The sequence below is a fragment of the Periplaneta americana genome, chromosome 5 (genome assembly GCF_040183065.1).
Source record: "Periplaneta americana isolate PAMFEO1 chromosome 5, P.americana_PAMFEO1_priV1, whole genome shotgun sequence".
NCBI lineage: Eukaryota > Metazoa > Arthropoda > Insecta > Blattodea > Blattidae > Periplaneta > Periplaneta americana.
Window position 1 is genome coordinate 33,319,451 of NC_091121.1, and position 16,975 is coordinate 33,336,425.

Below are 16,975 nucleotides of genomic sequence, written 5' to 3' on the forward strand. Positions count from 1 at the left end.
CACTAGCTGCAACCTTGAATACACATCTCGAATAACGTCCCCTCAATATAGAGGACAACTTTATGTCTCGAACTAAAATGATGGTCTGGCACTTAATATTGATTCTAAAAAAAAATGGATACATATTCCAATCGAGTCACTCAACCTCTACAGATAAATGAACATATATGAAGTTAATTAAAAAAAATATTCTATCATTATTATTAATCATTATTAATTCTTATTAATATCATCTTTAAATTATTGCCACAGGGAATACTACTTATCGCGTGATCTTATAAGAAAACACACAAAAACAACTAATTCTGAAGGTGGCAAAAAGAAAACAAAAGTTACAAAAATTTTCCCAAGGTTAAAATTTTCAGCACTGACATTAGTTCTTGCTTCTAGTTGCTTATACCGCTCAAATACTACATGCACAAAACAAACACATTCTTATTTTTCTTATAATTAAAATCATATTATTTTCAACTTTACACAAATTCTCGTTTATTAACCTGGTACGTCGCCTGGATGTCTATCATGAATCGGATCGTCATTCTCCGAATGGGATCGTCTGCGGCCTTCCTCATATTTCATTGTGCCATTCTTAAATTGACAATTTACACGTGGAGACACGCTACTCCTCACATTAAATCTACCAGCATGCTTCCACTTAACTTTTTCTCCTCCTGCAGAAAAATGAGGCCTCCAATAGCCCTTCCTATATTCACTCCTTTGATCGTTGCAGTACCGCTTTGTACCATTGTTAGAAAATCGGTCATTATTGTAGGGTTGTAAACCATGACCGCCAGCACTGTGTGGCCGATCCCTGCTCCAACCGTCATTATGGTCATTGCTTTTGTACCCTCTGTGGGGTGGGAAGGCTTCTTCTGCCCTCCGCCCCATGTTTGTGATGGTTTCCGCATTCTCTTTCACAAGTCCACTTTTGCTCCTAAACTCATAAAACTTTTCAATTACTCTATTTACTTGCTCCTTGGATGCTCCATAACTTTCTAACACCTGGCTCTCTAGACTGATACTGTCCTCGGCTAGTCTATACTGCAATTCATTATTATTCTCATCGAGATTATCGTCCAATCCATTAATATCCATATTTATTTTACTTTCCACCTCATTATTATTTCCGGCTACCTTAATATTCAATTCCCCAATATTCTCATTAATATCCTCAGCTAATTTACTCTCCACTTCATTACTATTTCCTGCTATCGTATTATTCAATCCATTAATAATCCCAGCTAACTTATCTTTCAGTTCAGTACTATTTTCATCTAGTTTCTCTTTCAACTCATTGATATTCACAGCTAATTTAATTTCCACTTCATTACAATTCTCAGCTAGTTTATTACTCAATTCATTAATATTCTTAGCTAACTTATCTTTCTGTTCAGTACTATTTTCAACTAGTTTCTCTTTCAACTCATTAATATTCACAGCTAATTTAATTTCCACTTCATTACAATTCTCAGCTAGTTCATTACTCAATTCACTAATATTCTCAGCTAACTTATCTTTCAGTTCACTACTATTTTCATCTAGTTTCTCTTTCAACTCATTAATATTCACAGCTAATTTAATTTCCACTTCATTACAATTCTCAGCTAGTTCATTACTCAATTCATTAATATTCTCGGCTAACTTATCTTTCAGTTCAGTACTATTTTCATCTAGTTTCTCTTTCAACTCATTAATATTCACAGCTAATTTAATTTCCACTTCATTACAATTCTCAGCTAGCTCATTACTCAATTCATCAATATTCTCTTCTAATTTATTATCCAATACATTACAATTCTCATCTAGATTATCTCCCAATTCATCAATATCCACAGCTAATGTATTTCTCACTTCACTACTATTCTCAGCTATCTTATTATCCAATTCACTAGTATCCACAATTAATTTACTTTCCACTTCATTACTATTCTCAGCTATCTTATTATCCAATTCACTAATATCCACAATTAATTTACTTTCCACTTCATTACTATTCTCGGCTACCTTATTATCCAATTCACTAATATCCACAATTAATTTACTTTCCACTTCATTACTATTCTCGGCTACCTTATTATTCAATTCACTAATATCCTCAATTAATTTACTTTCCACTTCATTACTATTCTCGGCTATCTTATTATCCAATTCACTAGTATCCTCAATTAATTTACTTTCCACTTCATTACTATTCTCGGCTATCTTATTATCCAATTCACTAATATCCTCAATTAATTTACTTTCCACTTCATTACTATTCTCGGCTACCTTATTATCCAATTCACTAATATCCTCAATTAATTTACTTTCCACTTCATTACTATTCTCGGCTACCTTATTTCTCAAATTAACGAACTGGCTCTCTAGCCTGCTAGTATGGCTCTCTAGCCTGCTACTATACTCAGCCATCTCACTCTTCAAATTATTACTAGTTTCTATCATTTCGTTCCTCATCTGATTCATCTGCTCCAATATCCGCTCTAACACATTATTCGACATGGCATTGTCCGAACCTCGCGAACTTTCTTTATCTCGGCTAGTACTCGTCCCTGCTGTAGTCTCCATTTTTTTTTTTTTTTTTTTTTTACTTCTAGTCTGGCTCCTTAGCAACATGTAATATATAATATATCTTCAACAATTCCCCTTAAACTCAAAAACAAAATAAACCCTACCAAAATGAATTACACACATGTACATATATATGGATACAACAATTGAAATGAAACCCTTTATGCTTACGTATCGACGTCTTCTAGGTTACGCCTGGGTGATCGTCTCCCCCACCGTCCATCATTGTTCTCAGCTGTTTGGGGTCTGCATGGTGTTGTGGCTGTCGGTCGTTGACACTGCATGATACTGCAAGCTGCTCTACTAACACTGCGTTGGCTGTCGGCTCTCGCGTCGATCTCCGCCGTGGTCATTGTTGCCATCAGCCGCATTAACCCTGCGTCGGCTGTCGGCTCTCGCGTCGATCCCCGACGTGGTCATTGTTGCCATCTCGAGCCGCATTAACCCTGCGTCGGCTGTCGGCTCTCGCGTCGATCCCCGCCGTGGTCATTGTTGCCATCTCGAGCCCGACGTTGGGACGCCAAATTTTGTAACAGTCGTCGTCGCCCTCGGCTGCCAGCTCCGAAATATGGAAAGTATCTCGAGGATGGCACGTCGATGTCAATAATTAATTATATACACTGATTAATTTGGGCGCCAGCCTCCTCGAGATTACTCCGGTAGAGGTATGAGATTCCCAGGTCAGCTGCAAAAACGGTCGGGACATGGGGTTTGGGAGACGTGCTCGTAGGTTGAAATGATGTAGGCGCACACCAGAAGTTGTTGGTAAGAACTATGAAAGCGTTTATTATTACTATTAAGTGTTCGTTTCAGATCAGCAGAAATGCGCGTCCAAGTGTATAATATCTCGCTCTCACTTCCCGCAAGTTGATATACTAATTTCTGAGTTCACGTAATTATATCTTTTGTACTATAAAACACCAGTAATATAACGGACAGTTGATAACGTGATGAGAGGAAAGAATTCAGACTTATAATAATAATGCAACACACGACTTCTTACTACACTCACTAAAAAATTCTAAGTCCGTAAATTGTTATACTTCCGAGTTAGGTTTGCCGAGAATATGTGGAGTGTGACCTCTCCGAATACTGTCTATCTGCCTTCTGTCTATCTGCCAAATCTATCCCCTACTTTCAACCACCAAACATAGAATTTCGCCCTCCTATCTATACATCACGTGTCTCTATTAAGAATCCTGATTGGCCATGATTACACTTACGTCACTTAAGACGCGTTCTTCAAAAATTGTTCGTTAACTAGAACATCTCCTACTTCCGGCGTCCTGACCATTCTCTGACATATACCAGATCATCTCTATTGGAACCTGGCTTGGCGTCATCTTACTGACCACCCGCAGGCAAAGTCCATACATTCCCTCATCAGTCAACTCCACGCCTGGACACATGTTTCCTGTCAGCCTGGCTTCCCTTCGGCCTTCCTGTCCACCTGTTACTTCCGTCTCACATTCTGTAACTTACACGTCCATGCTTCTTACTATCCATATGAGAATATTAACACGAAATACTAATCTAATGAAAATCTCCTTATCCTATACGAGGAACCGTCTCAAAGTACCGGCGAGCCGTACGACTGAAGTGTGCAGGAGCGCCATCATGCAAGAAGTGAATGTGTTGACGATTGATCAGTGGAGTGTCTTCTAAAACATGAGGTATGGTTCCGGTGAATTTCAACGTTGTGAAGGCCATAACTCGGAAATAAAGCATTTCCGGACACATGTTGTAATGAACTATTTAGATTGTCTACATGTGGGAAATACATACCTGAAATTATGCCCCGTATTTTTGAAACACCCTGTATATAAAAATTCTTGTGTTGTTTAATTAGTATCTATTGTTTTCTTGAATGTAAAATATTTTCACTCTTAATTCATACACATTTGTGGGCTAGGTATTTTAACATGCGTGAACTATGTTTTATTGCCACATTTCTAAAATAGAGGATTTGTATCGTGAAGATTTGTTTACAACTACAGGTTTATAAGATATCCCCAATTTCCTATTTTACGTTGAATTATCGTTCAATAATTTCATTTCCAGCATTAGGCCTATTCTAGAGTCTGACAAATGAGATAACAGAGATGTTAAATTCATCTCTTTTTACAGGATCTGAAAGAGATTTTAATGCTTGTAACCGAATAGCATAAAAAGAGAATGATGCATTTCCTTGGAAAACGAATCCGGTTCGTAAGGCCGGATCTTAAATTCACGACCCGTTTCTTCAGAATGTTCGCTGTCAATGGCATTAGAGTATGCTGGAATGATTCTCATCCACAGTACAACTAATTCTACCAATCTCTCTTTTTTAGAGGGAGGATTGTAGCAGTTTTTATGCTTACAATGCAATTTCTGTCTCCTTCCCTTCCCATATTCTTTCTTCCTTCTCTTCCAGTCCTTTATTGTACCAGATCATTCTGTAATTTGGTATTCAGAAGACGCCTTAGTTTAGACTCAAGCTCCAGCACTTTTTTACCTCGTAAGATTTTGATGGTTTCTTGGAGGATGAGGGAGTGTAGGTGGTTGTGGGTGACGAGGTTAGTGGGATGGGGTAAAATTGCTTCTGAGGGAAAATGAAAAAAAGTTGTGTTTTGTGCTATGAGTATCCGGAACTTCGAGAATTCAGGGGTAGTTGTTGTGTATGAAGGATTGGAAGGTTGGGAGGAAAAAAGAACGAGAGACTTGTTAGTAGTGGTAGTGGTGGTTTGTATCGCGATACACGACCAGCCCTCTTTAGTAGCTCTATCCACCCTGCTCTCTCCTACCCCTTTCTCTCTAGAAGAGAGGGTTGTTACGGGGCATGACATATCCAAATCGCGGGAAAAAGGCATTCAAAGATGGTGACACAGTGAATTATACATGAGCCCTTGCTAAAATATGGAAATGAGAATCGACACTGTGTGAGTAAAAAGGAAAAAGGGGATATTCAGGAAGAAGAATAGGAAAGCAAGAACGGAATAGAAAGATCAAGGAGATGAAGATAAGAAAACGAAAATAGACCAAGGTACAGCATCAGGATTATTGACAGTTTTTATGGTGATGACAGAGTTGCGGAAGGATATGTATAAGAACTTGGAAATCTGATTTACGACCGCTTGTGAGATACTGTAACACATTTCACGTCGGCGTCGTACTTTCCGGTGCACGTTACATACTGTGTAATTCATTTACTTATTTCTGAAGTCTGTGGGATGTCAGGGAGACCTGAAAACGTCGTCGGTGTTGATGCTCAATGTTTAATTGATAAACTCTTCGTAGAATTCAGTATCTTACAAGCCAATCCCTGGCTTCTGAATTAACTACAAGTAGCAGTGACTTCAAGAAGATGGTTCCATCTGTGAGATGTAATATACACTTCTGAATATAGCTTTCAGAAGGTTCTGACTGATATGTACATCTATTATCAGGCAGTACATCTCTTTTCACGATATGTTTCAGAGGAAGAATAATTGAGGACCGTTTTTGCAAAACTTGCTAACTGAAAAATCTATATTTTACAGGAGAGATAAAACACTATAATTTGCAAGTTTTGCTGTATCTGTCACTTACAGCAGAAAGCAAGTTTTGAAAAAACGATCACACTTTAACACATACAATGAAGACAAATAATCAAATTTTACTAAGACGCTTTGAACATCATGTAGAGGCCTGTCTTATGTTAACGAATCCATCAAAATCTTAATTTTCCAAATTTTGCAGTTAGCAAGTTTTGCAAAAACGGCCCTCAATTGTTTGTATACATCTGAAGTCTGATTAGTGTAATGTGTTATTATTGTCAGCGCATTTTCTAACTGACAGATCATGGTCAAGCAATGGACTGAATTTTCCACGTGTGCTTACCTCAGCCCTGGATCATTCTCCTCAACTAAAGTCAGCTGGGACACCCGGGATTATCAATGCTTCAGTTCACAGGTTCCACTTCACTGATTCGTGCGTGGTTTGTACGTTTGTAAATGATCTTGATCCCCCAGTTCGAAATGCGCTGAGTATAGTCAGCGAAATATTCAATGGAGGGGGAAAGAAACTGGGCACCATACCCCTTTATCAACTAGCTAAATTGCCTCATGTCACTTACTGGTGTCACTTATGAGGTTCCAAATAGTCTTCGGACACATACATACATACATACATACATACATACATACATACATACATACATACATACATACATACATACATACATACATACATACATACATACATACATACATACATAGAGGCCTAACGTTATGAGCAAATAGATGCTAGAAAATAATTAATAGCAGTAATAATGATGGTAATTTAAAGGCCGAATGGTTACACTTTCTGCTTTCCATCGTGACGAACCAGGTTCAATCCCTATATAGGTCATATGTGAATTTTGATGGGGCAAAGTGAACGCGAGGGGTTTTCCTCGGAGTTCTCTCGTTTCCTCTCACCATTATCATCATTATCCCACCAATATTACCAAATCACCCTCACTCTGCGAAGTCCCGAAGCAGGTCTCAAGAACAAAAATGGCTTAAGTTGTACACATCTTATATAATTAAGACTACTATTATCATACTCAGAATAACAACATATTTTAATATTTTATGACAATCATTCAAATCATCTCCTTCATTCATAGTTTCTGCCTAAAGGCAGATCTTTCACTGCAAACTCAGCATTCTCCAATCTTTCCTATTTTCTGTCTCCCTCTTAGTCTCCGCATATGATCCATACAGCTTAATGATGTCAATCATCTGATACCTTCTTCTGCCTCGAACTCGTCTCCCGTTTACCATTCCTTCCAGTGCATTTTTCTAACCAATTCCCTTTTCTCTTCCTGATCAGTTTCAGCATCATTCTCTCTTCACCCACTCTTTCCAACACAGCTTCATTTCTTATTGTGTTTGTCCATTTCCCACGGTCAATTCTTCTGCATATTCACATTTTAAATGCTTCTAGTCGTTTCTCGTAACTTCGTCGTAATGTCCGTCTTTATTCTTACAATATCACACTCCACACAAAGTACTTCATTAATCTCCGGCTTAGTTTTCTATTAAGAGCTTCCTTTACCATTGCTGTCAGCGTTTCACTTCCTGGCAGTCGCTCATGTTATTGTTTATAATACACTCCAAGTATTTGAAGCTACCCAATTGCTTTACTACCTCTTTCAGAATTCGAACGTTTACCTTCTTTATTTTTCTTGTGGTAACCGTGGTTTTCTAATTACATATAAAGTCAGAATTATAAATTAAAAAGTAATTTACGAGGATCTATATTTATAATCTTTAACTTCAGCTATCTCAGATAGATTTTTGCAATGCGAAGGGCCTAAACATTTATAAAATCATTTTAACAACATGCAATATATTTCAAGGAATTATGATATTTTAGTGGGGAATCGAGAATATTGAAGATAAGTATAGTATAAAACAAATTGAGGAAAGTATGATTTGAGACTGTGAAGATGTTTGGAATCAACGAATATTTAATGATTTTACACTTTAATAGGTGTAGAAATGTCAAAACATACGGTCTACGTATCTATTTCTCCATATTAGATGACTAAAGCGAGTTCCCCTTTAAAATCATATTTTCAGGGCCATCTACATCTCTCCCCATGAATCCAGTTCTGACTGGTTTGATCGCGACGGCAGTCGGTCTACTGGTGGTGGTTTGTGCTGTTGTTGTGGCACTTTACCGACGCCATCAACACCGACGTCATCCCCGGCAGGCGAAGTTAAGTCAGCTCGAGGCAGCTCTTCAACAAGCAGACGACCCGGCAACGGCCGACGGTGGTTGCGCAGGCGCAGGCCATACCACACCTCTCAATCCCGCATCTGCCACCAGCGGAGGAGTCATTGTCGCTGCTGATCACAGGAACACGGAAGATACGGACCCAGATATCATACCCAACAAATATGGTATGTTGACACTACAACTCACATTCTCATAGAGAGACTGAGGTGAAAATAGATTTAATGAAAGAAATCATGTTTCATCTGTCACTTGTTTGTGGCGTTTATTAATTCATAATTTCAATACGGTCTCATTGCAAAGTTTGTAGTTTTATTACAAAATATAATTTTCTTGTTATGCAATAATAGTAATATACGTTACAAGAGCGGTATGTTGACGTTTTCATGTTCGAGGTAAAGATTGAAAAAGCGAAACGTAGTTGAGCTTTTTTAATTTCCGAGAACATGAAAACAAACATACCGCTCGTGTATCGTACATTATTTTGTGCGAAGATCGTTTATTACATATCTGAAAGACGAATTTCTAATTAGTTGCAATGAAATCTCCATCTTGGTTTCTGTTTAATGACGGCAACTTTGGAAAACAAACATATCTATCTTCAACATTGTTCCTATAAAATGTTTTCTGTGCTTACTATACTCCAGCAGGCCGTGATATACGTCTGTCCCCCCCCCCCAGTCAATAAATGCGAACTTAAAACAAACGGTAAGGTTATGTAATGATTTATTTTTCATTTTAATATTTTAAAAATATTGTTTATATAACATATTGCAGTAATAACATCGGCATCTGGAATCTTGTTGATTTTTCACGGCTTCCTTAATGTCACTTGTATCAGGAATGCAATAAGTTTCGTGGAGTAGTAGACTTTACTTAATTTTTGCAAATATTTAAAAACAATAATTAACATTGCAATTTAGGTGAAATTGCAGTGGTAAGTTTCCAATTTATAATTATGACTATGTGAAACGTCTCTGAAAATAATATGTTAAAAGCCCAAAGCAGTAAAATGAATGTCGCGCTTAAGCGTAAGAAGAGGGAAATTGTTATGCGTGTTACGTTGGGAATACTGAATGTGATATTTCACACTTACCGCGTATTGGTTCTGTGCGGAAAACAAGCAAATACGCACGATCTCTCACAAATATTCTTTTATTGCGTCATTTTGAAATTATATTTGTTATACCAGTCACATAAGGTCATTATTCTTATTGTAATATTATTATTGTCATTTGGACACTAGAAAATAGTAAAGTAATGAATTACAATCATTAAAAAAAAACTTAAAATAATTGGTGGGAGACGTTTTTCATATTGAACTTACCACAGATCCCAAAATGTTTGCGCTAACCATTTGAAATTTAGAAGTTTATTCAAAGTGAATTGATGCACTTTGGATTTTAATTATAACATCGTAACATTACAGGAAGTCCAGACACAGAGCGACCTAACCTCACCTGATATTTCAGTAGATAAGGAATATTTTCAAATTATCTGTTAGAGATATTGATAAAAGATTTAGTACACATTTGCGATATGTAATATGTAACAAATCCCTGTGGACTGAATTTAAAAAAAGCATATAATTTTTATTTAGATTGTTAAATATATGTTATCAAAATTATATAAATATTGTCGTTTTATTTCAGCAAACTATTTTAAGGGTACCAGGTACCTCCTACCTTGATAATGTTAAATTTACAAAGTTTTGGTAGGCTCAGCTATTAAACTATTAAAGATAGAAAGTTGAAATTTTACATCAACAGCGTTGGTACCTCTATCTATCTATTAAATACAGTATAATTGTTGTTGTTCATGTTTCTTATTTTTGTTTAACTTTTTTTTCAAATGTCTAAGATTTTTTTTTTTCAAAATATTTTCAGGTTCAATTTTTTATATGATGAATACTATTTTATATTTAACATAAAGAACACATTACGGACAATAACTAGTACAACGTTATGTTTTTTTTATTTTTAATTGTTTCAGTTCTGAGCGTACTCAAAAATAAAAAAAAATATCGAACAGACGAAAGTTCACTGGAAGTTCTAAGTGAACAATTTCTACTGTTGTTTACATTTAAAAAAATATTTAAAACATTACTTCCCGATGGAACTCGAAGTTTAAATTTCATAACATCAATTTTGAAATGCCAAGAAATTAGAATATGCAAAAAATAATAATAATTTCAACCCAATACAGTCTATCTGGTCCCCTTTAATTAGCACGTAAAACAATCTATCAAGAGGAAAATTTGTATTATTCAATAATAGACATGTACGGAAAACTTCATTAATTTATCTCAAATAGCTTTTGAGGAATTTGTTCCTGAAATTTAGAAAATTGTACTTATCGGAAAATAGAACGAAAAGTTTAAGATTATGAAGAAAAGTGGTGTGACACCACTTCATGTAATAAAACCTTTGGGGGACTTCCTGATGGAATTTAAAATAATAAAATTTTGGAAAACTAATCTTTAAACATCAGAGAATAATATAAAAATAAACTTTTAAAAATCTAGTTTTTATCATTTTCATTCGTATCTCCCCTTAAAATAGAGTTTTCCTTCTCTAATTATGTTTTTAATGCCGGATAGTTAACCTATTAACTCAAGTGTCAGCACTATCAGTATCAATAAAGAGATTTAATTTTCGTCATGGTCTATGCCTGTGGAGTTCTTATGGAGATGATTCCAAGTACTTCATTTGGGATAATAATGAAGTCCATAAGTAAACATACGTGAAATGAGAGTATCAACTGAAAATGTGCATTTTTCCACCGTTAATGCTACTCCAACATAAATTTGAATCCGGATATCCGAGTGGTATTAAAGCCGATCGGAATCATATATGCGATCGTATGTTAACCTCATGGTTAAATTAAACTTAATTATAAGTCCTCAGAACACCCTGAGCAGGTTATTTTATTACTTTCGTGATCAGCTCGAGTTAGAGTTATGAAATTTCTGTCACTTGGCTAGAAGTGAATAATGTGTAGCATTGATCTCTTTTGATTGTATAAAGATGAGTTATTTAAAATGTATGTGATATAAAATGATTACCAAATTCAATTTATATTTTAGAAATTGATCTAACACAAAGATATGACTTTTATCAACAGTAATCTCACTAGAGGTTTTGATTTATCTAGAGAAAATCAAAACTCGAGTGGGATTTAATTGACTATTACACGATTAGAAGAAAGTATATAAAGATTATAAGTAACAAAGTACTCCAATACAATAAAATATTAATTGACTTACGAAAATAAACCTGTCTTCAAATGTATTATTGCACCATTACGTTATATGGCAGTTGTGCCAACTATGGAATCTTCATTGAACTCTGTAGACGGTTACTAGTCAAGAAGGCTTTGTTGGTTCAGTTTCATTTTTATTAAGACAGTTGCATTCCACTTCAATTATCCGAATCCCAGTAATCAACGTCACTTGACAGATGATTTTCAATAAATCTTAATATTAAACAATCTCTGATACGTGACTATCCATAATATCATATAGCAGAAGCTATAACATAACCTAACTAATATACTGTACACAAGTGTTAGAAAAGTTTTAATTAACGACGACGACATAAAAAATAAACATGAATAATTTTAAAAGGAATAATTATTGAATGTACAATTTTCAAATTTGAATGTGGTTGGTGGTTCAATTGATATTATATTGGACGTGTGCGTAATAGAAGTGGAACTCGTTGATTTAGGCCTACATGGTGTATTCAACCTATTCAGGATTTCCGAATGGTGCTCTTCATTTATTTGTAAATCGGATTTCAGAAGACGCATAGGTATGATCAGTGATTTTTATTAATTCTTGTTCTTGAATGCCAATGCGAGTCATATTTGAAACTGCTGTGCATCAACTGGAGTGGTTTGTAATGTTATATATATATATATTTTTTTTTTTTGACGTCCAGACCAGCGCAGTTTCAAATGTTGGCAAACAAAGAAACAAATGCTAGGGACGCGATAAAATTAAACAAATGCTAGGGACGCGATAAAATTGTGCGATAAGCAGCCATGATTGGTTGAAATACGTCCTTTCGTACCGTTTTATTGGTCAAAAGTAGTATGACGTAATAAGAGTGTAATAGTCAGTGAAAATAATATAAACTTTATATCGGACAATGATTTTGGTAGTATATTTTAAAACAACATTCTGTATTTTAATTTTAAATTCAAGTAGCGTAAGTGCATATTATAAAATAAATAATTTCCTCCTAGCCAACCTATAAAACCAGTAAATTGAAAAATCTTCGAAATCGAAAATAAACTTTGCAAACTTCTGGAAAAAAAAAAATCATATTAAATTGTTTTTCTTTAAAAAGTATATTAATATCACAATCTAGTACATACAGTCACGAAGTTCAAAACGTAGGAAATATGCACTCAGTGATATTTGAACTTTAGTTGCTAGACATTAGGATCTATACTTTCGCCTGATCATAGACAATGCGAAATAGTACCGGCACATTCTGCTGTTCTAGTACTCTCAGTTGCTGCCGCTTGGAACGCTGTATCACGAGAAATGCAAGAAATCACCTCAAGCTTCGTGACTGTACGATATTAGACTGTACTGTCTTAAAATAAGAATTGTTATTAAATAACTTATGAAACCTGTTTTCACCTCAGTGCACTCCTACTTTCTGTAGTAATATTATTATGAAAAATACGAGGTCTGGAGCATAAGTCAACTATTTTTTGTGTGACTGCGGGCGCAGTTCGAAATGTTGAAACATGCAAATAATAGGGCAGGATGTGTGTGTGCTAGTAGGGTAGGAAAGGAACCTATTTCGGGATTCGAGGTTAGTGGGAGAGGACGGTATTTTTTGGTGAAAAATGGGTAAATTTTCAAAAAATAAATTATTTTCCTTAAAATACTCTGTGATATGTGTGGAATACATTGTATAACATTTTGTGGATATTTATGTACTTATCGGATGTTGAGACGCCATTTTTAAAGTTCCTACGCTCTGGATTTTTAATTCACACTCCCCTTTTCGATTTCTGTTTCTGGAAGTTTATTTTTTGCTACATTGCCAGACAAAAATCGATATAATTTCTGAACTATTAAAGATATATGTATTAAATTTAGAGCACACATTCTCTAGATTATTAGGAAACTTTTCTCTTTAACAGAAGTTTCCTAATTGATTTCATTCAAAAAATAAATCTGTCTGTTTGCAAGAAAGAAAATAAAAAAGTGTTACTAAATTTTAATTTTTTATTTTACAAATGTAGGGACTAATATCAAAATTCTGTTATAGACAGTTTGTAGAGCATGCTTTTACAAGTAAATTGTAACAAACTGTTTGAATTTTTCTTTAAAAATGGCTTAGATAGGCTATATCGGTTTTAGTAAAATCCTGCATTGGGTACATTTTTTTTTCAAATCTGGCCTCCAATTTTTTTATAATTATATTTGATTGAGTTGCTATATCCATGAGCTCTGTACATGCAAAAAAATTAATATTTTACACTAAATAGGAAAAAAGTTAAAAAAAAATACCGTCCTCTCGCCTTAAACAAAACTTACAGACATTCTCATGTTTATCTTAACAACACCGTAAGCCACAGCTGAGTGCTTATGTTATTAGTAGGAAGGCCATGAATCAACATAACTTACATGACTACTCCCAGTAACGCTTCCTCCACTTGCTACGGCCTTGACGGCTATGAATTTTCGTATAAGATTTGCCGTTTCATAATGCCCTTCTGTATGTATCGGCATGGAGAACAGCTATATTTGATTTTTAATCACGAGTACTGCCATATTAAAGTGAAAATATACACCTAAGGTACATTTGAGTGAGCCGTGTTAAAGGAATTTGTTATGGGCTGGAAGTAATTTCAGAATGTTGCTTCATATGATAAACTTAATACATTACATGCCCCTCCTTAATTATTTCTCTTATCATAGATCTTGGCTCTCTATTTGTAAACCGAAACAAAAATAAAATAATCAAACGGGTACAACTCTACTTTGATTCCCGAAATTGGATGGCATATTCTGCGTGCTGGTGTATCCCTGATGCAACGCAAAACTATTTTGAAAAGTAATTTTCAGATTATATATATATATATATATATATATATATATATATATATATATATAAAAGTTATATGAGTGTTAACAGTTCTCTAGAACTGTTGTTGAAATGGCCATAAAATCATTAAAAATATGAGCTCCTGCATATATGACATATAAGGTTATTCAAAAGTAAGTTCCCAATTTGAAATGGTAATAAGCAGAGACCGGAACTTTGGCAGAATGCCTTTTTAAATGTGTTAAACCTATCTTCAATTTGGAAGTAAATCTGTACGAATTATACCTTTGTGATTGAAAAGTCACAGTTTTATGTTGCCCTATTCTGCCTTTTTTAATATAAATGCCTAATTTACAAAATAAATACTTTTTTGCCTTTATTTGATTATTTACCTATTATTTATTATTAAAAATTGCCTACAGGTATATTTTAATTCATTTCTATACCCGCTACAATGTAAGTGACTTCACCGAATGTATATTATTGTCTTTCAGTTAGTTCATATTCTCTTTGCAACAATGTGTGCTGCCGTGCAAAAATGTATAACAGTAAGCGTTTTAATTATCGCTTGTGTTTATTTGACAAGGCAACGTTATTTTTAACGGTTATTTTTCTTTCAGTTTTCATTGCGACGTTGTTGTAGCTAGCTAATATTTCATATCGCAACATATCAGTACAACCAAACACAAAAATGCACTTTCCAAGGCTACGGGGGAAAAGATTTCTTTGCTTCCAACAGTAATTGCAACATCGAGTCGAAAATCTCAATTTGCATTCGACTTATGTAAAGCTTTTCTTGCTGCCGAAATCTCTTTCTGGAAAGTACAAGGTTGTGGGTCTAGTGCAAGGGTTTTGTAATTGCCTTTTATTGCGTATTTTAGCTATTTATAATGCATTTTGCCTACCTATTTGAGCTATTTGTGATGCCTTTTGGCCTGCCTATTTTAATTATTCATAGTGCCCAAACTTCCGGTCTCTGGTAATAAGTTTGTCAAATCTTTAGATTACACAAACATAAAAACACCAATTTATTCGTAAAGAAATGGTATTTTATTAAAACACGAAAAAATTACCAAATTCAACAAAATAGATAACATAACAGATAACAGTTCCGCCAACCCAACAACAAGATAATTACCGCAATGTCCCAACAATGCTTAGTTGTTATTGGGTTGGCGACACTTCTGTTCTGTTATCTGTTTGTTGCATTTATTCACATTATTAAATCTGGCATTCTTGTTGGGACACTTTTATAAATACCTACATCAAAATTCTCACACTAGTTGTATAATATCTCCTTTGCTACAAACTTATTGCTCAATAATATATTTGACTTTCAACGTAGGCGTCTTCTTGAACTGGTATTCGCTTTATTATGTATATGCTACGTCTTCTTTTGCGTCTTTTATTTCACAATACTTAACCAAATATAACGCATTTCACCCTTTACTCTTGATGAAAAAAGTACAGTCGAAGCTAATGAAATATTAGTTCCTTTGGAACATAGTTATTTTCCCCATAACAATAGTCAGAAATTGCATCATTACCACGAATGAGTATTAGGACTACATAATGTAATGTAATTTAATATTAGAGACGCTCACAGAATTTTTATTTAAAATTTTTGAAACGCAACATGAACATCTGAGCCAAGTTTCTTCTCGTTTCGACTGTATAACGCACTGATATGAATGCACATTGCCCTATCATTTTTCTTCTCTCTCGACTGCTGTTTGCCCAATGACTTCATAAAACACAACAGCTCAAGGCCTAACACGTTGTGATGGCGCTGTAAGGAGGTTGAAAAGGGGCGGGGGGTTATGCTATTGCAGCTGCTTCCACGGAATGAGGGTTGCAAAATAGTCGTAGCTTTACACCAACTACATCTCATACTATGCTTCTTCCAGTACAGGTTTATACCACAGAATTATGCAGTGTATAAGTTAGAAAAAAATAAGAATTTTACCTTTTTACTCATTTTCTAAGTTCCTTATTCGCTATCTTTTCTTTCTGTATTATCTCTCTCCTCCCTTCTCCCATCTCTTCGCGTTGTCCCTAGGGAATGCATATAGATATAAGAGCGTGTATATAGCAGAGCGTCGGGCACATATAGAATTCTCAGCCACTTTGCTGTGCCAGAAAACGACTTATTCTTGCCTTTGGCCGTAAGCTAAGAGAAAATGGAATGAGATATTGCAAAAGAAAGTAGGAAGAGAGGACGTTGAACTTCTTTAAAAAGAAAAGAAGGCAAATACAATACAATTCTATCTATTTTATCTCGAATCTTTTGGACCATTAGTGGTTCCCTCAAGTTGAAGTTGAAATTGGAAACATACAGTCTTCATCAGTGTTTTTCCTCCACTGTGCAGAAAAGATAAACTGACTATAATGAATGTCGACTCGGTTTGGCAATAGACAATGCCTCTTGTACCATCAGGCAGTGCTTCTCAGAAAGAAGTATCGGGATATAATGAGATGAAGGAGCTTTCGTTTGTACGTTCACATTTTAGTAGAAATCGAAAGAGGGCTTAAATTTACATTTCGAGCAGAAATGCTACGTTAAAAAAAAGAAGTCATGAAGAATACACTTCTAT

At 35.0% G+C, this 16,975-nt stretch overlaps 1 protein-coding gene across 1 annotated transcript in view; it reads left to right on the forward strand.

Moving 5' to 3' along the window:
- The window catches only part of side-IV (sidestep IV), a 620,396-nt gene that overhangs the window by 574,394 nt on the left and 29,027 nt on the right, over window positions 1–16,975 (forward strand). Inside the window, exon 12 of the mRNA XM_069827023.1 lies at window positions 8,154–8,477. Coding sequence (XP_069683124.1) covers window positions 8,154–8,477 — 324 coding nt within the window. The remainder of the gene's footprint in view (window positions 1–8,153; window positions 8,478–16,975) is intronic.